General features: G+C 45.5%; 1 protein-coding gene and 1 long non-coding RNA gene across 2 annotated transcripts; both read left to right on the forward strand.

Moving 5' to 3' along the window:
• The first annotated feature begins 4,500 nt into the window (after positions 1 to 4,500).
• On the forward strand, positions 4,501 to 15,224 carry LOC100382091 (Polyadenylate-binding protein RBP45C). The gene is made up of 7 exons (NM_001174853.1): positions 4,501 to 4,823; positions 12,645 to 13,119; positions 13,898 to 13,953; positions 14,030 to 14,160; positions 14,495 to 14,591; positions 14,675 to 14,848; positions 14,929 to 15,224. The coding sequence occupies exons 1-7, from the start codon at positions 4,539 to 4,541 to the stop codon at positions 14,929 to 14,931; spliced, it is 1,221 nt and encodes a 406-aa protein (NP_001168324.1). The 5' UTR covers positions 4,501 to 4,538; the 3' UTR covers positions 14,932 to 15,224.
• A 6,987-nt stretch (positions 15,225 to 22,211) lies between these two features.
• LOC103626084 (uncharacterized) lies at positions 22,212 to 22,591 on the forward strand. Its single transcript, XR_552702.2, has 3 exons — positions 22,212 to 22,255; positions 22,340 to 22,411; positions 22,536 to 22,591. It is a non-coding gene; the product is annotated as an uncharacterized lncRNA (long non-coding RNA).
• The last annotated feature ends 2,679 nt before the right edge of the window (positions 22,592 to 25,270 follow it).

The following is a 25,270-nucleotide window of genomic DNA, read 5'->3' on the forward strand; positions in this document are numbered from 1 at the left end:
CTTGCATAGTGCGTCACCTGAAACCATGGCAGGCGGTTGTCTCTTAGCGACATGCATGAGGATGACACCATCATGGGCAGTCATTGGCTTAGGTAGCATGCACACTCCCATCACATTAACTCTCGCACATGTTAGTGTGCCCGACCCCTACATATGTCAGCATACCAGGTACACTCTGTTGTAGGCACAAGCCGATAATTGGGGTGCAAGACACGCCTAGTCTAATTATCTGCACAACGTCCATGGAGAAGATCACTGTCCTTTGTTGCACCTACTACTCTGTTCGTATATATTTAAGACTAGTTTGTTGGGGCCCATCTGTCGAGGCTGCTCAACACCCTTGTATGTGCCGCCCTTGGACTAAAAGGGAAAGCACATGCACTACAAAGGGAGACTGGATCTTCAATCACACTCAAGCAATACAACTCGCAGTGGACGTAAGGTATTATGCTCTAGCGGCCTGAGCCACTCTAAATCTCGCAAGATCTTTTGCTTAGCAATGGTTTAGATAACCAAGAAGCTTCTCAGTTTGTGTTTGGCAATACCTCTGTTTTCGCCCGATCTTTTACTGAGCAACTTCTCACTTTTGTTTTCGCCTTGGAACTGCAGCATGTTACTCGTGCTAACAACTCAACAATAGATGGACTCTCCATGAGGACATCAACTTGGGCACTCGTGTCCTAGGGCATCTTCGAAAGACGACTACTGAGTTCTTCCACCCAGCCTACTGAACTGGGTGAAGAGGGTTAGACTGGCACCTCAAAGCTAGCGGTCCCAGCGACATTCCATCCATGGAGCCCACAAAGGATTGTGTGCGCTACTGAGGGTCCTCAGACCTCTTAGTGTGACCATCCAGTTGCTCAGGGTGGACCCAATGCATGGATCTCGGAGATCCGGGACTACCTGAAGGACAACATCCTTTTCTGAAGACCATGTATTCGCTGAGTGCATAGTGCGTTTGACTAAACACTACACAGTGGTGGAGGGAGATCTCTATCGCCGTGACGCCAATGACATTCTCATGATGTGCATTACCTAGGAAGAGAGCCACGAGTTACTCGTGGAGATCCATGGAGGCTAGTGGAAGTCATTCTTCATCACACACGTTGGTCGGTAAGGCCTTCCAGCATGGTTTCTACTGGCTAACTACCCTCCTAGATGCAACTGAGCTAGTAAAGTCTTGCAATGCATGCCGGTTCCATGCAAAGAAAACACACACCTGATCAAGCTCTACAAATGATTGGACCCTTTTGGTCGTTAATTTTATGGGGGTGGATATCCTAGGGAGACCCCGTTCTTCCTGGCCTACGGGCCTAGAGCCTGTCTTCACCCGGAAATCCTCATGGGCTCACCACGGGTCGAGTCTTTTGATGAATCCATGCAGGAACAACTGCAACATGAAGATGTGGATCTCGTCAACGAGCGAAGATCCATGGAACATGGAGGATCTCCATAAGTTTTACCCCCCCAAGGGCAGGACGGGAAATGAGTTTCTTCCTTTATATTTAGGTAGCACCTATGTGTTGTCCAGTACAGTGGGGTTCGGCCTCATAAACCTAATCCCTGGTGTACCTCTCACAGCTCATGTGTACCAAGTTATAAATGAAAGATTTACCCCTAGTTCATTCTTTGCGATAATTTTTCTTTCCTGTTTTAACACACAAGCATTATTTCTTCCAACCCCATGCGGTTCCCTAATCTTGTTGCTATGATGAGATCTAAATTGAGTTAGTTGACTTATAGCTTATTTTCGTGCCCCTTTACTGCAGAAAGAGTTTCAGATCGCAGAAAGCCGACTAGGAGAAAAGGTACATGTTTCCTGGGTGGTTTAGAAGTCTTGCAACCACTTAGCCTGGTCCTGTACCCTAAGCCTACATACTTCACCACTCAGTAACAAGTGCCCTAGTACACTTGGGGTCCCAGACCTCATTCTGGCTTAAAGACCGACCTCCTAAACTCTATTCGTCGAGTCCAGTTGCTTATGCAAGACTTAGTTTGGGACCTACTTTTATTGCTGAAAGAGGTTCAGATCGCTGGGGACTAGGTCTGGAGAAAAGACACTTGTTTCCTAGGGTGGTCCGGAGTCATGTAGCCACTTAGCCTGGTCCTGTAGCCTAAGCCTGCATACTCCACCACTCTATAACAGGTGCCCTAGTACCTAGAACTGCGCACCTAGGGTACCAGACCTCGCTCTAGCTTAAAGGTTGGCTTCTTGAGCTCTGCTCGTCAAGTCCGGTTGCATGTCTCAAAGGATCGAGTACAATAAAGTGTGGGTCCCATGGGTGCGATACTAAACAACAACATTGAGTCATATGCAGGACTAAACCCTGGTTTGGTCGTATATGTGGTTGTCGGTGTTCCTACTACTAGTGTTGTTGGGAGCGGTCGCGTACACATGATGGTGGAGGTGGCGGAGGCAACGAGACAACTCCACCCGCATACTATGGACCCGGGAGCTACCCTGTGCCTCCACCCCATAGTTCTTTGATACTTCGTGGCGGGCCCCTTGACGAGGGACCCGTCATCGTGGCGCAACCTACGCCTCCTTCCTCCCTTTCCCGGAGTCGGAGGGTGGAGTTTCTACCTTCGGGTTGCTTGCCCTTGCTCGAGGGAGTGAGTGCCGCGCCGCTAGGATGGGACCCCCATCTAATACACCTGGGATCTAGATCCTGCTGTGGATGGGATCGTCTCCTGTCTATCGAATGTTATGCGCACGACCGAGCATACCATTAGACATGAGGTCGTCAATTAGTAAACCGTAAAAACGTGTGTGACAGCAAGTGATCTAACAGCAAGCGTGAGAACAAGCGTGGCACCGCTGTGCGCCAGTCGCAACCAGGTTGCTTGAAACAAAATCGCAGTTGTGGACCCACCTACAGGTTTGTAACCTGTACTGAGATGGGCCCATGGGTCACTGTCGGTACCCAAAACTAGGGTACCCTCTCCTACTGTGTCAAGGCAAATACCTACGTGGTTTCTTATAACCGCATACTAAGGAACTGCGCAGCGGGGCCCATGGTCCGGACTTGTATGATGAGACCATTGGCCTCGGGACAGGTCCGGTGCCACAACGTGTCCTCGGGTGAAAGTGCTCAGGGAGATGTGCTTTAATAAGTCAACTAACAATTGTAAAAGTTGAGACCCATTTGACTTCATATTTGTTGGCTGCCACAAGATCTTCCATAATAGGTACATGCTGAAAACTGTTGCGTTAGTGTTGACAAGATTGGCTTCATCAATAAGTTTCACCTATCCATCTATCATGAAATTCGCACAACATCTGCTACCGTAAGTGTAGAGCATGCAAACTAAATTTCAAGTCAATCTAAATAAATTTAATCACTTGTACATGGCTATAATAATAGCCCACTCAGATTTTAAATATTGAACATATTTCAACATATTTAGGTATTCTACTTCAAATTGAATGAAACATGAAATCAACTTGTTAAAACCACTTACTAACTAATGTCTCGTGAATTTATTAAAAATATATACATACTTGATAACTAAGCAACTAGTCTATTTAATTAATCTTATAGAAAGCAACAAGTGTATGTGTGTATAAATAATTCAAGCACCTCATATACCCCCCAAATGAACTTTGGTCAATAAAGAAGGTACCTTATATAGCTCACAATCAATTAATTGCAAGTTTCAACTCAACTCATATACAAACCAGCAAATATTCCGATCAATCCACCAAACTAGAATATATCACTTGTATTTGTTAGCATTTAGCTGTGCTCATGTAAATGTGTTTAACTTCACTTTGCCAAACACGATTGCCAATCAAGGAGAGACACATTGGACATACAAAATGGCAATGCGATCAGTGGACTAGGTGTCACTTAATATGAATTCAAGCGCCAATTAGGGTGATGAGTGAAATAATTAGATTTGAGCCCTTTTATTTAGATCTTATTTATTTTGGTTCAGATTTCTAGAACTTGATCTAATAATTAGTTATGAGATTTTCACCATAGAAGATAAATGGAACTCTAAAACTTGATCTAATATTGGATATGGCTTACACAAAACTTGAAGGGCCCAAACCCTAAACTTCACCCCTCCCAAAAAAACATTTTTTTGCAAAAATAAAGTTGTCTTTAGACTTGGATGAAGATATCTTGAAACCTGAATTTATATGAATCTTTTTTTTCTGAAAATCTGTGATGAGACTTTAACGGAGCTTGTAGAAAGCTCAAGTCTCAGATGAAACATTAATCAAATCAAACAAACACAAACAAAAAAGGAAAAATGAGCTTATGTAAAGCTTTGCCCGAACCGTGCTAGTCCGTTCGGCGTTGCCGGCTACCGTGCACTGGTTGCTTTCTCTAGTACAAAACCGGTAGTCGCTTTCTTTCCCCAGATCCGGTAGGGCCAATCTAGGCCGTCCATCCTGGATCAGAAGGCAACCTCAGCGGCCGCAAGCCCGCAACTTTATCCATCCGTTTGGCCCACGCGCTCCGCAGTCTCCTCTCTCCTCGGGTGGCTAGGGTTTTGACTCCTAGTCCTAAACCAGCTCCCACGCCGCCATGATGCAGCCGCCGCCGCCACATCAGCAGCAGCAATGGGCAATGGCGCCCCCGCCCCCGCCGCAGTACTACCAGGCGGGGCACCCTCCGCCGCCGCCCCCGCAGTTCTACCAGGCGGGCCCTCCGCCTCCCGCTATGTGGGGCCAACCGCCACCGCAGGCGGCGGCGGCGCCGGCGCCGGCCGGCGGCGGGGCGGGGGACGAGGCGAGGACCCTCTGGATCGGGGACCTGCAGTACTGGATGGATGAGAACTACCTCTATAGCTGCTTCTCCCAGGCTGGCGAGGTGATGCTCCGTTGCCGACTCACTGCAGTTTGTAAATTTATTATTTACCGTTGGTGAAGAGTTTGATGCTATATACTGCTAAAGTAGGTACGTGCTTAGTGAAGTTAGGTATTTCTTAATTTGCCTCTTTAACGGATTTAGCGTCTGGATTGGCCAATTATCGAGGACAAAAAATATTGATCTCATTATCTGTTCGGGTGGTATTATTACTTTTTTAATTGAATCGGCATGAGACAGATCCGATTTCTATTGATAGAATGAAAGGTTCAAGTAGTACAACCCTTAAGGGCAAAGCAAAAGCAAAAACCATTTATAACAACGCCTGGGATTAGCCATACAGGTAGGCACGATCTGAGGCAGTTTCTTTGCCTTCGCTAGTGCCCAAGTTCTAGCTTCATCCTTGAATTTTCGAAGAGTGAAAGGGCCAGCAACTGCGTGCTGGAAAACTCTTTGATTCATTTCTTTCCATATCTCCCAATTCACTTGGTTAATGGGTGGTCTCAAAGCTTGTTTCTGCACATTTTGTGTGTGTGCCAGATTAGCCCCTGTTCACTGGCAGTCCAGTTGGTGGCTGCAATATGGTGCAATGAGACCCAGTCCGCTAACAAGTTCTAGATCCTCTTTGTATAGCAGCACTTGACCAAAAAGTGACTAGCCGTGCCATGTGTGTGTTGACATAGGAACAAAAGATGTTTTGTTTTACTGCTTTATTAGGCCGGGTTGATTTTTTAATAAAAAATTAGAGCGAAGCTGGTAAGCCACAGTGGAAGGTAGAAGCTACCATATATAAAAATGAGGTATTATTATATACTGTTAATTGGTCATGCATCTAGTATGGCACAGCAAGCAGCTACATAATAGCTTCTCATTTGCTGAGGAGGTCATTTAAATCATATATGATGTCTGCTTCATTGTTTCTTTTCTTCTTTGGATTTTTGTATTAATTGTGTGGTGCTTCGATTTTATTCTTTTTGTGAGTATATTTTGTTCATGTGCCTGTTGTAGCCCCTAGGAAAAATTCCACCATACTACATCAAATGTTGTCAGTAGATCTTTGAGGGATGTTGTTAGGTTTCATAATCGTGGAAGAATTAGTTCACATCTTCATGGATGATAATTCCTTTCTAGCTGCATCTGAATATTACGCTTTGGAGAACACCTAACAGCTGGTGCTGTGGTAAGTGGTAACCTCTTACCAAAAGGGGGTTTGTGTTATGGTGTTTTCTTGTCGCTCTTAATATTAGCATATGTTTTTGCCATGGGGTAATGATTGTGCTGATAGATTTACTCTGTTATTCTTGGGGGCACAATAGTTTTTTTAGTTCACTTAAACTGTTAGTCTCTTTTACTTAATTTTTAAACGTAGTTTGACAACTTTCTTGCTATGTGTTTGTGATATATGGTTAATAAGATCCATGTTATTATTCGCACCTTTAGTTTTGTCACTCTTCTTGTGGGATTAATTTCTTGTAAAACGAGTCACTGCTAAATTTTACATTAAAATGGTAGATTTGAACTTAACAGTTCACTTATTAGATTTTGTAGTACATGCTGCAGATAGTTCATATTGCATGTGCCGCTAGCATGTTCATTTTGACTGCATTTAGGTTATTGACTCGATTGATTGGATAATTACAGATTCATACTAGATTTTACCTACAGTTTTTTATGAGTTCTCAAAGTTTACATAGTTTTGTTTACATGATTCATATCATGCCATGTTACGTTGCAATGTTTAGATGGTTCACATGGTATTTGTGTTGCCAAGGTTTATATATAGGTTAATAGTTACATAATTTAGACAGAGATGCTTGATTCTGATGATCTGGTGATTTGTGATAGACCTCTGCTTTATTTGTATCTAATGATATGTTGATACAACTAAATGTTGGAGATAACTCTGATTACTCATTTCTGTTAGCCAGAGGCTTTTGATTATATAGAGGTACAGAACCTTGGCAGCCGTACACCTCTTGGGCTGCCCAAGGTCTTTAAAGACTGTAATTAACTAACACAGTTATCTAGGAAATGCTTAGGAAGTAGGGCTTATTAACTACATTTCTCCCCCTAAGACCTGCTTCAACTAGTCTTGATCTCCTTGATCCCAATCCTGCTCCTCATCTCTTCCAGCTTGGTCTTGCCCAAAGCTTTAGTCAATATATCAGCGAGCTGATCTGCAGTGGGAATGAACTCTGTCTTGATGCTACCTTCTTCCACACAATCTCTGATGAAATGATGCTTGATTCTAATATGCTTGCTCCTATCATGGAAAACAGGATTCTTTGCCAAAGCCAGAGCAGACTTATTATCTACTCTGAGTTCCACCACTTCAATTTTCCTTCCCAGCAAATCTGCAAACAGCCTTGACAACCACAAAGCTTGGGTTGCAGCTGTTGTCATCGCCACATATTCAGCCTCACAGCTAGACAGAGCAACAACTCTCTGTTTGACAGACTGCCAGCTGACCAGGCTGGTTCCAAGGAAGAACAAACATCCAGTTGTGCTTTTGCTTGAATCAATATCTCCAGCCAAATCTGAATCACTGTAACCCACAAAACATGATTTGCCTGTTGTTCTGGTGTAGCATAGCCCATGATCTAGAGTACCAGCCAGGTACCTCAAAATCCTCTTCACAGCCTGAAGATGTTCAGTTGTTGGCTTCTCCAGGAATCTGCTAACATACCCTACAACAAAAGCCAAATCTGGTCTTGTGTGCACTAGGTATCTCAAGCTGCCAACCAGTCTTCGGTACTGAGTTGGATTTACTTCCTTTTCTGTACTTTCCTTGCTCAATTTCAGCCTTTCTTCCATAGGTGTAGTGGCTGGATTACAATCTGCCATACCACCAAGTTCAAGTATCTTCTTAGCATAATGGGTTTGCTTCAGGGTAATGCTCCCCTCTGATTGTCTTACCTCAATTCCAAGATAGAAAGACAGAAGACCCAGATCACTCATTTCAAAGGTTTGCTTCATCTTTGCCTTGAAGGATTCAATCTTCTGCTGATTGACTCCTGTGATGATCAAATCATCAACATAAACTCCAATTACCAGTAGGGAGTCACCTGATCCCTTCCTATACATAGCAGCTTCATACATATTCTGCTCAAAACCCATCTGCTTGAGAGTCAGATCAAGTTTAGCATTCCATGCCCGAGGGGCCTGTCTTAGGCCATACAAAGCCTTGTGTAGCCTGTACACTTTCTTCTCCTCTCCTGATACTGCAAAACCTGGTGGCTGAGTAACATAAACCTCCTCCTTGAGTTCTCCATTCAAAAACGCAGACTTCACATCCATGTGATGTACTCCCCATCCTTCTTGTGCTGCTAAAGCAAGCAAAACACGTACTGATTCCATCCTTGCAACTGGTGCAAAAACATCTTCATAATCAATTCCCTCCTGTTGAACAAAACCACGGGCCACAAGTCTTGCCTTGTGCCTAATCACAGCTCCATGCTCATCCTTCTTCAGCTTAAACACCCATTTTAGTGAGATTGGGCGGTGACCGGGACGGGGAGAAACAAGTTCCCAAGTCCCATTCCGCTCTACTGATCTCAGCTCCTCCTTCATTGCTACTTGCCAATCTGGATCATCCTTGGCTTCTTCAAAGCTTGTAGGCTCACCAGAATGGGTGAGATTCAGTTCTGCAAACAGCCGCTGCGCCGGCAAAGGGGTTGGCTGATCACCAATAATGTCATGAATTTTTCGATAACGGAGTTCTTCACCGTCATGGCAGGCATCCACCCTTTCATCATCATCATCCAAGGGGGTCACATGTTCTACCTGAGGACTTGCTGGAGCTGGTTTGGGTGTTCTGGGCGACGCAGACGCCTCCGCTGCAGACTCCTCTGCTTCTGCTGCAGGCTCTCCTGCATTCACCGGAGAGAAACCAGGCGATGCAGGATGTGGCGCAGGAAATGGTGAAGGCGACGCTGATCTTCCTGCTTCAGGGAATTCCTCCGCCCATGGGAATTCAACAACAAATTCGCTGCCTGATGTTTTTGATGTGCCTGTTGCCGGTGATGCCCAGTCCCAGCCACGGCCTTCGTCGAACACCACATCGCGGCTGACACGCACGTGCTGGGATACTGGATCATATATACGATATGCTTTGGCTCCTTCCGCATAGCCGATAAACACTCCAGCCTCGCCGCGGTCATCAAGCTTGTGAAGTTGAGTGAGCCGTCGGGTATAGGTCACACAGCCAAAGACCTTGAGATGGCCGACTGTTGGTGCCCGACCATGCCACGCCTCATAAGGAGTGACATTCTTTAGTGCCTTTGTCGGGGATCGATTCAAAATGTGCACAGCTGTCATCACAGCCTCCCCCAAAACCGAGAGGGCATTCGGCGTTGCTTGAGCAAAGCCCGTGCCATGGCCACCACTGTTTGGTTCCTGCGTTCAACAACACCGTTCTGTTGTGGTGAATAAGGGGCACTGAAATGCCGTTTAATACCTTCGTCAGCGCAGTATGCAGCAAACTCCGCAGCGGTGAATTCGCCGCCATTGTCGGTGCGCATGACCTTCAACTTGCGCCCGCTTTCCACCTCTGCTGCCACCTTGACCTTCTTGATTGCTTCTGTCGCTGCGTCCTTGGATGGTAGCAGCACAGCCCACATAAAGCGGGTGGCGTCATCGACGAGCAGCAAGATATAGCGGTTGCCCGCCGGTGTCGCTGGCGTGACCGGGCCGCACAAGTCACCGTGCACCAGCTCAAGCTGATTCTGGGCACGGTATGCTGCTGCAACTGGAAATGAACGCCGCCTCTGCTTGGTGGTAACGCAGGTGTCACACACCTGCTCAACATGGTCGACCACCGGCATCCCGCGCGCCATCTCTTCCTTGCTGAGTCGTCGGATTGCGTCGAAGTGCAAATGGCCGAAACGCTCATGCCATTGCCACGCCTCAACATCCTTGCGCGCCGCAAGACAGATAGGTTGTGCAGCCTCAAGATGCAGAATATATAATCTGTTCTTCCCTCTATGTACCTTGGCGAGCAGACGCCGGTTCTTGTCCCAAATGCGAAGCATGCCATGGTCAATCACAACCTTGGACCCTCCTTCATCAAGCTGTCCCAGACTTAGGATAGAGTTCTTCAGCGCCGGAATGTAGTAGACGCCATGAAGAACCCTCTGTTCACCGGTCTTGGCTTGGAAGATGATAGACCCAACGCCCTTGATCTCTACCTTCGACGCGTCCCCAAAGCGGACCGTTCCTCGAACGCCAGTGTTCAGATCAGCAAAGAACTCTTGACGCCTGGTCATATGATGTGTCGCTCCGGAATCCAGGTACCAACCGCTGTCCACTTCTTCGTCCACGCCAAGATAGGCACAAGCACGTGGCTCGGAGAACTCGACGTGCTGTGCCGTGTAGCTGTGCGCCGGCGTGCTCTGTTCCAGGCTGATAAAGCCATGTGCCAGGAACAGAGCGCCATCTTCATCACACTCGGCGTACTGGACGCGTGCCTCATGCCTTCCTTGGTTCCCGCCACGCTGTCCAGCCCGATTTCTGCCGCCGCGGCCTCCACCACGATTGCCACCGCCGCGGCCAGCACGGTTTCCACCTCCATCGCCGCGCTCTGCATCTTCACGGCGCGGCTGGGGACACTCACGTGCCCAATGGCCCTCCTGGTTGCAGTTTAGGCAGGTGTTGGGGCCGACGCGGCCAGCAACATTGCCATCTCCTCGTCCGCCACCACGTCCACCGCCTTTGCCTCGTCCTCGTCCACCACCGCAGCTACGTCCACCGCCACCGCGCTGATTTCTGAAACCAGAACCACCTGCATCTTCTCCCTTCTTCTCCTTTCTGCAGCGCGCTCTCCACTGCTCTTCGGTGTACAGTAGCTTGCCGTTGATGGCCACCGGCTCGGTCAGCACTTGTTCCTCGCGATTGTCCACCGCCTTGAGCCTTCCAGTCACCTCCTCAAGAGTCAGCGCCTCGAAGTCGAGAAACTGCTCAATGGCGACAACAATCTGCGCGTACTTGGCCGGCACCGTGCGCAGAAACTTCTCCACCACACGCTCCTCAGTGATGTCCTTGTCACCATGGATGACAAGTTGCTGGTGCAGGGTTGATAAACGCATGGCAAAATCATCCACTTGCTCGCCGGGGTTGACGCTAATGTTCTCCCAATCACGGCGTAGGCGCTGCAGCGTTGCTCGACGGACCCGGTCCACGCCGATGCGGGTCGCAGCGATGGCATCCCACGCTTCCTTTGCCGTAGCCTTATCGAGGAGTGGAAGGCCCATCTCCTTGGGCACGGCCCCGACAATTACTTCCAGCGCACGCCTGTCATCGCGAAACTGGACAGGGCCGCCCTCGATGGCATCCCAGAGATCGTGCGCCTGCATCCTCAGCTTCATGGTCTGGCTCCACTCGTAGTAGTTCGTCTTGTCCAGCATCGGCCACGACGTGCCGCTGCCGGAGTCGCGGTACACCACCCTTCCTTGCGGCGACTCGTAGCGACCGCCGCCGCGGCAGCGCCTCCGATCCCGCAGTGGTGACTGCGAGCGCCTCCTGTCTCGCGGTGGAGTCCGCGTCCGCCTATTCCTCTCTGTCTCCTCTTCCTCCTCCCAGTCCTCCTCATCTTCTCCCTTCTCGGCGGCGATTTCGGCCCGTAGCTCCTGCGCTGTCCTTGCCGCCGCTTCTGCAGCAGCCGCCGCCTGCTTTGCTGCCTGGACTGCCAGCGCTGCTGCTTCCTCTGCAGCCTTCAAGCGCGCGGCCCGGCCGGAGGAGTCGCCCAGCTCTCCTTCGCCGGGACCCTTGGCCTTGAGCCTGGCAGCACGCTCAGCAGAGGTCGACATGGAGTGGAGAAGGTAAGGAGACGGCCCTGTGGCTCTCTGGTGTCTAACCAAGGCTCTGATACCAAATGTTGGAGATAACTCTGATTACTCATTTCTGTTAGCCAGAGGCTTTTGATTATATAGAGGTACAGAACCTTGGCAGCCGTACACCTCTTGGGCTGCCCAAGGTCTTTAAAGACTGTAATTAACTAACACAGTTATCTAGGAAATGCTTAGGAAGTAGGGCTTATTAACTACACTAAAAATGTGAAAAAATGATCCTTTTGATCACTTCACTTATTTTTCTTTTTGAAACTTTATCGCTTATGTTGTATTGCATGCTTGGATGTAAGAGATTTGCATACGCGTAGCGGGATCACTAATGTGACTCTTTGACTTACAAAAGGGGTGTACCCAGTGCCGTAGGCTTCCCGCAGTGTGCAGGGTCTGGGGAAGGGTATCTTTAAGCGTCAAGCCTTACCCGCATAATATGCAGAGGCTGGGGCTCGAACCTGGGACCTTCCGGTTACAGACGATAGTTTTTGTTAAATGTACCATATGAAATAGTCAAAATTATAAACTGTATAAGTATTTTCCATGATGAATGTAGTAGCAGGAACCATGAATCTGTTTAACTTTTCATATATTGATGGGCCAATTTTAAAAAGTATAATTGGATAGAAGCCCTAAAATGATCTACATTTGGGATCGGAGTGAGTAATTCAGGGTTTGCGATTGTTTTACTTTGGAGTCTGCTACTCTGTCATATTCTCTTATGAATTTTGATCCAGTGGTTATTCTCAAAGAACTATATCCACGTGTTTGAATTTGAAGGGCTAGTTTATACCCACTTGTCAGTTGCTCCAGTGTAATGATAAAGTTGCTACAATTTACTGAACTGCAGTAACTAGGAGTGGCACATACAAATAGATGGTAGTATGACCCAGCATGGGTTCAGTGTCATTGACTTGTCATACTTACTGTATGAAGAATTCCATTGTGATGTATTGGCCTAATGATTTTTTGCTTGTATAATGTTCAGGTTATTTCCGTGAAGATAATTCGGAACAAGCAGACTGGGCAACCTGAGGGTTATGGTTTTATTGAATTCAGCAACCATGCTGTAGCCGAACAAGTTCTGCAGAACTATAATGGTCAAATGATGCCCAATGTTAATCAACCTTTCAAATTGAATTGGGCTACCAGTGGGGCTGGTGAGAAACGTGGAGACGATGGTTCAGATTATACTATATTTGTTGGGGACTTGGCCTCGGATGTTACAGATTTCATTCTACAAGATACGTTCAAGAGTCGTTATCCATCAGTTAAGGGTGCAAAAGTTGTCTTTGACAGAACTACTGGCCGTTCGAAAGGCTATGGTTTTGTAAAGTTTGCAGATTCGGATGAACAGACACGGGCAATGACTGAAATGAATGGACAATACTGTTCTAGCAGGGCCATGCGCCTTGGACCAGCATCCAACAAGAAGAATACTGGTGGACCACAACCATCGAGTGGTATGCATCCTTCTCTAAGATTTTTTTATTCTGTCAATGGAATTATAAGTATTTCCATATTTTTACTCTTCTGTAGTATGATTTTTTATAGATAAGGCAGGCTTCTTATTTTTTTCTTGTATCTTCAATCCTTCATTTACTTGGCATTGATTCACCTAGTCTCTTTATGAGAAGGCTTGACTATGTATATCCTACGTTGCTATTTGTGTTTGTGTGTGTGTGTCCTGTGTTGCTATTTTTCTATGCCATAGCTGTTGCATTAGTAGCTTCAGTCCTTTGATTTGGTATACCTTCATTTTCACATGCATTTATGTCCTTTTCATTTTTGAGTAATAAGTAATTTATTGGTTTTTAAGAAATGACCTTAGTTGACATATGAGGCAGACAGATACCTCTTTTTTCACTCCTAAAATTCTGGCGTGACTGTCATTGGGTCCTTTCACTCAACAATGCAGTCAACAAAAACTTTGCTAGGACTGTTGGTAGTATATCTTCATTGCAGTATTTTATTTGTACCTGGAATATTGTTGAATTGTTATAATTTTGAATGCAATGTTTTACATCTTGTGATTGGACTATTTAGGTCAATTCATTTTTGTTATCTGTTATGATCTGATCAGGATGACACATGGCACACTTGTGTTGTTACCATCGATGATTGATTGTTGAAATTTCAAATGTTTGTGGATCACCTTATAACTCTTGGCATATTCATGACTTGCTCACGAATCTGACTACCACCAAAATGAAGCATCTTACTCTTTCCGTTCTTCTGCAGCTATTTACCAGAACACCCAAGGAACTGATTCTGATAGCGATCCGAACAATACTACTGTGGGTATCTGTAAATAGTGCTGTGTTTTTCAAGCTGCATGATGGATGTTTATTTTCTAGACTTACTTCATTGCAGGTATTTGTTGGCGGCCTTGACCCGAGTGTGACTGACGAGCTTCTGAAGCAAACTTTCAGTCCATATGGAGAGCTTCTCTATGTCAAAATACCTGTAGGAAAGCGCTGCGGATTTGTCCAATATTCTAACAGGTATGAAGAGTATCCTCTTTTGTGTTTGTTATTTGATAGTGTCATTATTTTGTTTTAGCGCGTTGTGCAGATCAATTTATACGGAGACCAGTCAATGCTCATTAGTGACGCTGTATTGAGTATCCAGTTACATGTTGAAAGTTGAAACCTTTTTTGTGTCAGTATTTTAGTGCCCAGTTGGTTATAGTGACTCCACATTAACTTAGGAGTGTCCTGTGCAAATCTAAACCATATGAAAAAGGATTTGAAATTTCTAATGGAAAATGCTTCTATAATTTTCTGAACCAGATACTAATATATGGATTTCATCTTGCTTAAAAACCTATTTCTTCAGGGCATCAGCTGAGGAGGCCATAAGGGTGCTAAATGGAAGCCAGTTGGGAGGTCAGAGCATAAGGCTCTCATGGGGCCGTAGCCCTGCAAACAAGCAGGTAACTAACTTTGTTTTATCTAATTTGCGTGCCCTTTACTTGCTGCTTTAGTTCACATCCCCTTCGCTGGATTTCTGTTCCAGCCTCAGCAAGAGCAGAGCCAATGGAGCGGTGGTGGCTATTATGGGTATCCCCAAGGATACGATCCATATGGCTATGCTCGGCCCCCTCAAGATCCTGCCATGTACGCCTACGCAGCATATCCAGGGTATGGAAATTACCAGCAACAGCCACCACAGCAGCCCCCGCCACAACAGGTAGGCACGTTTCTCGAGGCACTTGTTGATTGGTCGTGCAATTGTGCGCCACTAATGATGTCTTGTTTCTCCCTTTGCAGTAATGATGTCCCGAGAGTGATCATTTGCAAGCTGGTCGCAAAGTAGCTGGGGGGTTGGGGCGCAGCAACTTTGGTGCGTTGGCATGAGAAATTTTGCGGCGGTTGCTTGTGTTGTGTTGTATTGTTCCGACGCCCTTGTACACGTAGCCTGTGTTGTAACTGAATTTTTGCCGAGGCCTTATGAGTGACTAGTGTTTCAACTGTAACTGGATTGCACATTTTTGTCGCAAGGAATGTACTATTATTGTGTGGCTCGTGCCGCTTTGAACGCTGAGTCCCGGTATTAATTTTTCTTCATGCTCTTATTGCTAGAATCTTGGAGAAGGTGAACCATTTTTTTTTTGCATACCATGAACCGTGGCTCATTTGCTACGCGTGTTCCATGTTTGCTAGGATTTTCCAGACCCAAAAAACCCCCAAGATTTTATAAGCTACTTATTTTGGGTTAGTGACTCACATTTGGACTAAAAAAATCCAACCATGTTTAGTTTTCCAGTGACCCCAACACATTCCAGCTAACAGGTAAATCGGCCACTATTGTGATTTGTGCCCCGGGTGCTATAGTGTTGTTCAATATAGAACAAAGAAAGAAAGCGAACTTGAAGGTCGTTCTAGTAAGACTGTCCACGACCTTGATCTAAGCTTCATATCAACACTGCAATAGGGCCCCATAAACTATAGATAAATATCTTAATAAATCTAAATATCTACCAATAAGTAAACCTAAATATATATCAAAAGTTTTTATATATTTATATATAAGTACTCTATAGGTTCACAAATATATGACGTTGGTGAGTTTTTTTTCCAAAACTTTGATCACTCATTTTATTCATAATATTTATTTGAAAATATAAAATCTTAAGCCACGTTGAAACAACGTCAAATGATAAAATAAATACAACAAAATAAATGATAAATCACAATATTTTTAATAAGATGATTGGTCAAAGTTTTAGAAAAAAAGTTAACGCCGTTATATATTTGCAAACGTAGGTAGTATTTGGTTAAGTTTGTTTTTAGCTCCTCGACTACTACATTTGTCTATCTCTAATACCTCAAATATCAAAACCATCTATTTCGAGTGGTTTCAAATGGCTTTGGTCTTTGGGGGTTTGATAGCCGAGGTGTCAAAGTTAGTCAATTTTGAGTTGAAATTAAAATTAGACAAAGACAAGAGTTTGTGGGCAAAAAATGGACTCAATCTAAGAAAAATATGGTATCTGGTTTCTGCATTTTCCAAAAAGTTTGCAGATAGTTAAACTATCCCAGTTTTTTTAACTGTTTCCACCGTTTGGATCCAAGCATAACACATCATCCACAAGAAAGTATGATTTTCTAGTATTAGCAATTAGCTTATAATCTATACTACTTATTAAGACTCTAAGGGGTAGGCTGCCCCATTCCTGGTTCTGCCATTCCCATTCCCATGCGCCCTGTTTTCATTCCCATTCCCATGCGCCTGTGTGTTTTCATTTCCATTCCCATGCGCTCTGTGTGTTTTCATTCTCATTCCCAACTGTGTCCCGCCATGTGACCCGTTTCCCATTCCCAATTGTGCCCCGCGCACCGCGACCAAATTTTTACCAAAAAAGCTAGCTGCGTGGGTTAAAGTTCACAGCCAACCAAGGCTTCACATGTTGTAGTGCGCACTAGACCTTATAAACAAGTGTGTGCACAGTTTAGTGAACAATGTGGTACTATTTTTTGTTTGCCAATACGAATTACACTTTTCCTGGAAGGCCCATCTGCTTGTGGCCCAGAGAAGCCCACAGTGCTCAGCGCGACAGCGGCCTCCCCACCCCGCGCGTCGTCGCCTCCGCTCCACCTGCGCGCGCCGTGTCCATCAGCCCACCCCGCGCGCCGTCGCCTCCGCTCCACCTGCGTGCGCCATCATCGCCAGGGCTCCCCACCCCCGCGCGCCACGACCTCCACAGCTGCACCAGCTCTCCCTGCAATCCCCCACGATCTCCCTTCCAACTGCTCCACTCCCTCCCGTTCGCCCCTTCCACCTAGCTCCCTCTCCTCCCTCCCGTTCGCCCCTTCCACCTAGCTCCCTCTCCTCCCTCCCACCAACGGCGCATGGATGACCGCCGTGGCCCTGCCCTTGATCTCGTGTTCGCCAGCGCGTGAGCCCAGCCCCCGCCGATCCAAGTGATTCCACGCACCGCCCTGTAACCCCTGCCTCGCGTTGCCCCTCTCTTCCTCCCCTGAGCTCTGAGCTCCAACCCCCGAGATAGCCACCGCCTATCCTCGACGCCCCCGACCTCCGCGCCAGTCAATCAGGTCGTAGAGTGACAGCGGCAGCAACACCACGCCCACGTGGCTGCCGGAGCCAGAGCCCCCGATGGATCTCCCGTCACTCTCCTGCTCTTCGCGACCGTCCGATCCGTTGATGCCGCCACCGTCCGCGCGCTCCTGACCGACGCTGAGGCATCGGGCACCTCCCTGGGCACGCTCGCGGCTGCACAAATGGACGTCGGGGAGACCGCGCTATACGTCGCCACGAAGGCCAGCTGCGAGGAGGCCATGAGCCTCCTTCTCCTGCTCTACGACCTTGAGACTGCCACCGTCTGCTCACGCCACAATCTCGACGCCTTACATGTCGCCGCCAAGCAAGGGCACACCGGTGAGCTCCCCTTCGGACCCCTTCTGTTAGTGTTGTGGGAGCGGATTGAAGTCCTGCTTCCTGGTTACTGTGAACTGGGAATTATATATAGTTAACCAACCTCATTTGCGGCCTGCTTTTATGGATGGGACTGCTAGACTAGGTAGAACTCTTTGTTGTCTTCAGGTGATATGCTTGCCTTTTGGCATCATTCCGCTGGTCTTAGGCTGGAATTTGTTTGGCATATGGAGCTTTGACGCTCAATCTATTGGCAGTCACTGGGCGGGCTGTAGGTGAAATTTTTTTAATTTGAAGCTTAAGTTGACAAAGGGGAAATAGAAACAGTTGTGGGCGATCCCCAACCTATTGACAGAGTGACAGTTAAACTATTTCTGGGTAATTTAAGTTGATTCACCTTCAAAAGCTGTCGCCAATCAATAGATATCGTCAAGGCACTGAATAAACGAATTGGCCACAAGAATCCAAAAGTTCACCTTCTTGCACTAATTGTAAGTCTGTCTGTGATTATGTGCTATCGGGACATAAAGTAGTTGTATTTCTTCAGGTGATCCGTTCATCTTTGAGACGCAGCGCCACAATGGCATAAGGGAGCTTTGCCCTGCGAATGGAGGAGCACAAGCTAATCCATGCCCGTGCTCTCACCCCCCTGCATAAACCCAAATCTGTTGTGGTCAACCATCAAGAGCTGTCCTATTGTATTATTCAGTTCATTGAAAAGGACTACAAATTAGCAGATACTATGATTTGGGGTCTACAAGTATTGGCCAGTCAGAAACTGCCAAGAGGTATTGAAATAACTTGAGCAGACATGTTTTAGATGTGGCCTTATACTATATTTATAACTAGATGTGGCCCAATCTGAAGTCATTTAATAGTAGTATTTGATTTTAATGGTCTGAACAAGCCGAAATGTGATTTTGGAGATCCTTGAAGAAACATGAATTATTCTGTATCTTATGAGATCATGTCTCATGATCACTTACATAATGTTTGTTTAGTTATCACTTCTCACCTTTTCATCCTTAACAGGTTCTTTGCCATCAATGGTTGACCGAACCAGTGAGGGGGCCTCTTCCCTGATATACAAATTTCTAGAAATGAATAACATCATTTTTCCATTACGCACATAAGTTCAAATTGTATTAATATGAAAAAATGATTATTAAAAAATCTCTACTACTCTATATGTTAGCAGTGTAGGCGTCCACACTGCTGCATTCTGCCACCCGCAGCCGCCCCGCCCCGACGACCTCTTTGATAAGGCTATGAACTCCTTCAAACTCGCCAAGAACCGTGAGTGCTCCTAGCTGCCCAGATCCCCCTTGCCTCCCCATTTATTCTGATGATTATCTTGTTCTAATGATTATCGTAATCACCTCTTATTCTGATGATTATTTTATGTTTGATTGCCTGGTAAATTTCGTTGATTATCTTCCACATACCGATTTGCTTGTCTGAACTGACTGCTATATAGATTCTCTGCTCGTCGGTTTTTGACCCTCCTGATAAATACATTCCGTTGATAGTTCCTGCCTACAATGAGAAGCATCGACTCTCCGAGGCTCTTACAGAAACAGTTAAGTATGGCATTTGCTACTCATGTTGTTCAATTCTGCATTACTTTGAACTGTGCATTACAATCTATACTCGTGATTTTCCTTACCAGATAGTGTTAATAATTGTATACATTGCTTTGTTGTTTTCTCTCTTCAATGGCTACTTGAAGCAGGGATCAACTGCTGACAATTCCTTTTCTTACGAGGTATGTGGAAATCTAGCATGTTATTTGTAATTTACAATCCCTGTTGCAGCTTGCGGTCAAATTATTTCTCTTACCTATGCCTCTGCCCATTAATCTATCCGTTTTTCCTTAACTTTTGCGGTTGGCTTGTTCCTACATTGCTCATAGGAGATGAAAACATATTTTATTCATTTTAAATTTGGGTTTTAGTTCATAATATTGGAGTACGGGGACTATCTCGTTATTAGATTATGAAGGCAAGCGCCTCTCTTTTAGTGTAGATTAATGGCAGGATAGTGACTATTTTGTTGTTAGAAAAAGCGATCTGGTGGCAGTTTACAAACTCTATTGTTAGGCTCAGATTTGCTATTCGATAACTAATCTAATGTGTATCTGTCTAATGAAAATTTCTATATTTTATATAAGAAAATATTCAAGCTGCAATAGAGTTTGAAGGTACTGCTGTGCAGTGGCCTTTTTTTTCTTATTATTGTAAAACACATTTGTCACTTAAATGTTGCAGGGATGATTCAGCGCATTTACCTGTTCTTTGGGATTCTCTTCACCATGTTTTATTGAGACAAAACTTCCATGTTTGATTGGGTGGCTAAGAAATCTGTATCCTTGTTTGGTCTTATTATTCATGCGAATATTGTGTTATGTGTAGCCAGGTAGGGTCATATTAGTGTGTTTTGTTTCCAGCAATGGCTGAGTAGGTTCAGCTTAATGTTATTCTAAGTATGTCTCTGTATTTTTGGTGTTATAGGTGTACTTAACAAATGAAACAATAAAGATGATGACATTAATGAAAGGTTTGATTAGTAAGTAATGTATTACTATTTTTCTTTGTTGAATTCGATACTCTATTTACTGTTTGCCAAGCAGCCCACATCTTTTTTATATCTGCTTGTTGCTTATGCCTATATTGAGGGGCTGTTTGGTTACATGGAACGAAACTTTAGTGCCTCTCTTTTAGTCCCTAAATTATTAAATATGAGGACTAAAAGGGAATAAATCAGATTTCCTCCCCTCTCTTTAGTCCTTTTTTTTGGTAATTTAGGGACTAAAAAAGATGAACTAAAGTATAGTCTCATGGAACCAAATATGTCATGAGGAGATAGGACAATTAATTTCTCTCTTAATGGATTTTCTTTATTATTGCTACCTATTAAGACCATGTTTGTGATAGCTTTAGCTACAGGAAATTTGGTAGAGTTAGTGTAACAGGTCATTAGGTGCTCAAAAAAAACATGGAGTTGGAGCTATAAGTCTTTAGAAGACATTTAGATAAGTCATATCGTTTATAATTTAGACTAAAAATATTTTTAAAACTATTTAAATTGATATTATAAACTAAAACTACAGCTTCACGCTGGAGTTAGAGCCATCCCAAACACTCCCTAAAAACATATCCTGCACTCCAGCTGCCTATAATGAATTCGATACTTTGTATTTACTTATTGCCTTTTTAGGTCTGCTTATACTGATCTGACTATAGGAGAATTAATTTCTTTCATAATGATCTGCCTTCCTTGTGATTTCTATTGATGCATTCCAAAGCTGACAAATCATGGCTGCAGTTATATGCCCCTGTCACAAAATGGATTAGGGTTGTGATTGAGGTTTTTATCTACTGTACCATTTTTAAAATAGAAGATGAACTTATGTACTCTTCTCAAAACTCAAAGACATAGTGAAAACAAACAACCTTTTTAACTAACCATTGCTAGAAAATCTATACTACTTATTAAGAAGGTAAAGGTAGTCTGCCTCCCCTCGTTCTGCCACTCCCTTGTTCTGCCTTCTCTGACCGACCGTGGGCCTCCTATGTCAGCGCGCGTCTCTTCTATGTCTCCTTCACGCGACGCAGGCACGCAACAACTGCTCCCTCTCCGGTCTCCGCACCCTCCGTCCATTCCTTCCACACCCATGGTAATGTACCAAACCCCACTCCGTTCCTCACCCGCGGCATCGTCGCCACCGAGGCCGTCGGCGGCTTAGCCAAAGACCGTTGCGGCCCCGACTCCGCCGTAGCCCACCACCCGGCAACCGCTGTGACCTACACGAACCAAACCCGCCGCCGCGGCATAGCGCACCACACCAGGCTCCTCGATGGTATAGACTCGAGAGCCCAACCCGACCTGAGCCGATCTGAAAGGAGGGTTGTCATCTGGCCTCCCCTGGTTCCGGCGCCCATGGTGGTGGCAGCACCTGTCCAGCTAAACCTCGACGAGGTCTGTCATGGGACCACCGCAGCGCCTACTGCTTTGAGAAAGCAGATCGACGAGGGCACCTACGGGTAGCACCCCCTCCCATCCATCCTCCCTAATCGATCTGGTGATTACTCTACCTGTCTACTCTCCTAATCCACCGATTCGCTTCATTACTTGGCCACCACCGGCAGTGAAGTGTACATGGCAAAGGAGACAGACTGGATCTGCATGATGTTACATGAGCATGAGGGTTGTGGACTTGAATTCCACAAATTATACACACATGAAAAAACTGCTAGGGATTAAGTGTGACTGCGTGATGATGTCTGACGCTCCTGTTCAGCAGGTAAGGTAGCCATCATGCTTTTATAGTTGTATATTTGGATTTTCTTTTGCATAAAAAAAACCGTACCACCTATCAATATCACCCTAGAAGATGGCAGATTTCATATGAACAGTGGTGGAACAGTGGTGGAAGAGCTGTCGATCAGCCACTGCATCAACACATCATATTATGCTGGGCTGCTCCTCCGCGGTGTACGATAGGGACAAGACCGCCTCTTCCCCCTCCCCGCGCTTTTGCTGATCGGCCTTCAGTTTCTCAAGGTGAGTTTAGTCAAAACTTTCTTCAATATGCTTTTGCTTATCGACATGTATATTGTGCTGGATTATCGACCTGTCCAGCAACAGCATCTCAGGAGCTATACCCGCAGCCCTCGGGAACGCCAAGTCCCTGAAGTTCCTGTGAGTCCGGGAATACAATGGTTAGTTTCGTCAGTTGCCATTGGTTCCATTCTTGCGTGAACGTTTCTTCAACTCTGTCGGCAGGCGTTTGGATCACAATCGCCTGACGGGGCCGATCCCAAGGGAGCTTGCTGGGCTGCCCAATCTTGGAATTGTGTGAGTACTATCTACGTGAGATGTGCGGCTGCATTTTGCTCTTTACGACGATTGTAGCAGTTGCGGCGAACCCAGTTCAGCCATGCCTTAACATTCTTCTTCTTCTTCTTTTGTGCTTCTGCAGAGATTTCTCCAACAATGACCTTTGTGGCGCGATCCCGACAGACGGAGCATTCCAGAACATTCCCCGTAGCAGGTAGTCCGAGCTTCCTCCATGAGTTCATGATGTTCAGAGTCCTCCCATGCAACATACAACAAGTATTCAGGTAGCCGTAGCTGATGTCTCGCCTCAGAAGATCCTATCAAAATTCCAGTAAACATATAATCAGAATAAATCTGCCCTACCACTGAAATTGACCCAAGTATTCAGGTAGCAGTGTGGCAGGAAGCAATACAACAGTAATCCATCCAGAGAGTGTTGCATGCATAGAGCCTTTAATTTCTCTTATATTATAGGTTAATTTCTATAGGATAAAAAACATACAAAAGCATTTTAAAATATGAATCTATAGATATAACTTCTGTACACTAGACAAGCATATAATTTGACATAGTTGTTGGTCAAACCTTATGAAGGGATTATGTTCAGATAAAAATACACTTTATAAAGGTGGACGGAGGGATCATGTGAACATGCACATGTAGTTCTGCACTTGATGGAATCATGAAAAGCAAAAGGAATTAAAAATAGAACGAGAGAAAGGGACAAAATATATAAAAAGGATAAGGCTATGTAAAACATATGTAACAAAAGAAACCAGGATATAATCTGAAAGTGATATGTACAGAAATGCAAAAGCTATCAAAAGAGCTATAGCATAACTTTGTCTAGCCAAGAAAATAAAAGGTGAATGTAGCCTAAAGTCAAGGGTAACAGAATTGTTAACTGTTTGCATAATAAGCAAAAAAATCCAATGAGGCACTAACCAATTCTTGTCGAAGCTTGTTGTTCAGTTCAACAGCAGAATTCTAGGATGACTCTTCACATCTGTCAGGTACATACTGCTGCCCAGTCAATTCAAATTCTCTTCAAAACAGCTAATCTCGCTCCATATTGTCTTTTGAAGCTTCCTGGGAAAAAAAGTCTTTTGAAGCTAATCTTGCTCCATACAGCTAATCTTCACATCTTTCAAAGCATTTGCTAGGGCCCTTCGTGAGCAATAGAATATGACTTGCGCTACCAAAGCGTCCATAGGTATGTATTTCCTTACTGAAAACTGAAAGGGAATTAGGCTTACACCTAGTCCCTAATTAATTTTGGTGGTTGAATCGCCCAACACAAACAATTGGACTAACTAGTTTGCTCTAGATTTTATGTTACACAGGTGCCAAAGGTTCATCTATAACTATACTAAATTGACTGTCCGGAATACCGTAAATTATTCCGGACAGGAGAAGCTTTTTGGAAAAACAGGCCAAGCGCGGACCGTCCGGGCCCTTGCGGCGGACCGTCCGCAACACAAGGATGTCTCTCGGACAGAACCAATGCAAAAATACAAGTTTCCACTACGGACTGTCCGGAGGAAAAGCTAAGACCGTCCGAGCCCTCGCGCGGACCGTCCGGCCTCAGGCGCGGACCGTCCGGTCGGTAAGAAACCGAAAAACCCGAAGGTAACGGGTTCGGAAAAATGAATTATAGGGGGCCTCGCGGACCGTCCGGGATGCACGACCGGACCGTCCGCGACTGGCTCAGTCTGACATCTGACGACGCATTAAATGCAATATAGCCGTTGATATAGCCGTTACTGCTGACCGTTGCATTTTCAGCCGTTGATCTACAGGGGCGGACCGTTCGCACCAGGAGGGCGGACCGTCCGCGCTCAGCAGAAAGGCCCAACGGCTAGGAAGTGGTTGGTGGCTATAAATACAACCCCAACCACCTCCATTCACAACATCCAAGCATTCCAACCTTCAACATTCAATACAAGAGCTAGCAATCCATTCCAAGACACATTCAAAGCCTCCATCTCTCCAAGTTTCACAATTGAGAAAAGAGATCATTAGTGATTAGTGGCTTGAGAGAGAAAGTGATCCGTGTGTTATTTGTTGCTCTTGTCGCTTGGCTTTTTCAATCGTGCTTTCTTGATTCCTTCATTGCGATCAAACTCACTTGTAATTGAGGCAAGAGACACCAAACTTGTGGTGGTCCTTGTGGGAACTTTGTGTTCCAAGTGATTGAGAAAAGAAAGCTCACTCGATCCGTGGATCGTTTGAGAGAGGGAAGGGTTGAAAGAGACCCGGCCTTTGTGGCCTCCTCAACGGGGAGTAGGTTTGCAAGAACCGAACCTCGGTAAAACAAATCTCTGTGTCTCACTTGCTTATTCGCTTGGGATTTGTTTTGCGCCCTCTCTCGCGGACTCGTTTCTTTATTACTAACGTTGACCCGGCTTGTAGTTGTGTTTATATTTGTAAATTTCAGTTTCGCCCTATTCACCCCCCCTCTAGGCGACTTTCAATTGGTATCAAAGCCCGGTGCTTCATTAGAGCCTAACCGCTCGAAGTGATGTCGGGAGATCACGCCAAGAAGGAGATGGAGACCGGCGAAAAGCCCACTACAAGCCAAGGGAGCACTTCATCGGAAGAGTCCCGCACCAAAAAGAGGGAGAAGAAGAAGAGCTCCTCCATCAAAGGGAAGGAGAAGAAATCTTCTTCTCACCACAAAGAGAAGAAGGAAAAATCTTCTTCCCACAAGCCGCACCGGAGTAAGAACAAGGAAAAGAGGATGAGGAAAGTGGTCTACTACGAGACCGACACTTCATCAACATCGACCTCCGACTCCGATGCGCCCTCCGTAACTTCTAAACGCCAAGAGCGTAAGAAGTTTAGTAAGATCCCTTTGCACTACTCGCGTACATCTAA

The sequence above is a fragment of the Zea mays genome, chromosome 5 (genome assembly GCF_902167145.1).
Source record: "Zea mays cultivar B73 chromosome 5, Zm-B73-REFERENCE-NAM-5.0, whole genome shotgun sequence".
Taxonomy (NCBI): Eukaryota; Viridiplantae; Streptophyta; class Magnoliopsida; order Poales; family Poaceae; genus Zea; species Zea mays.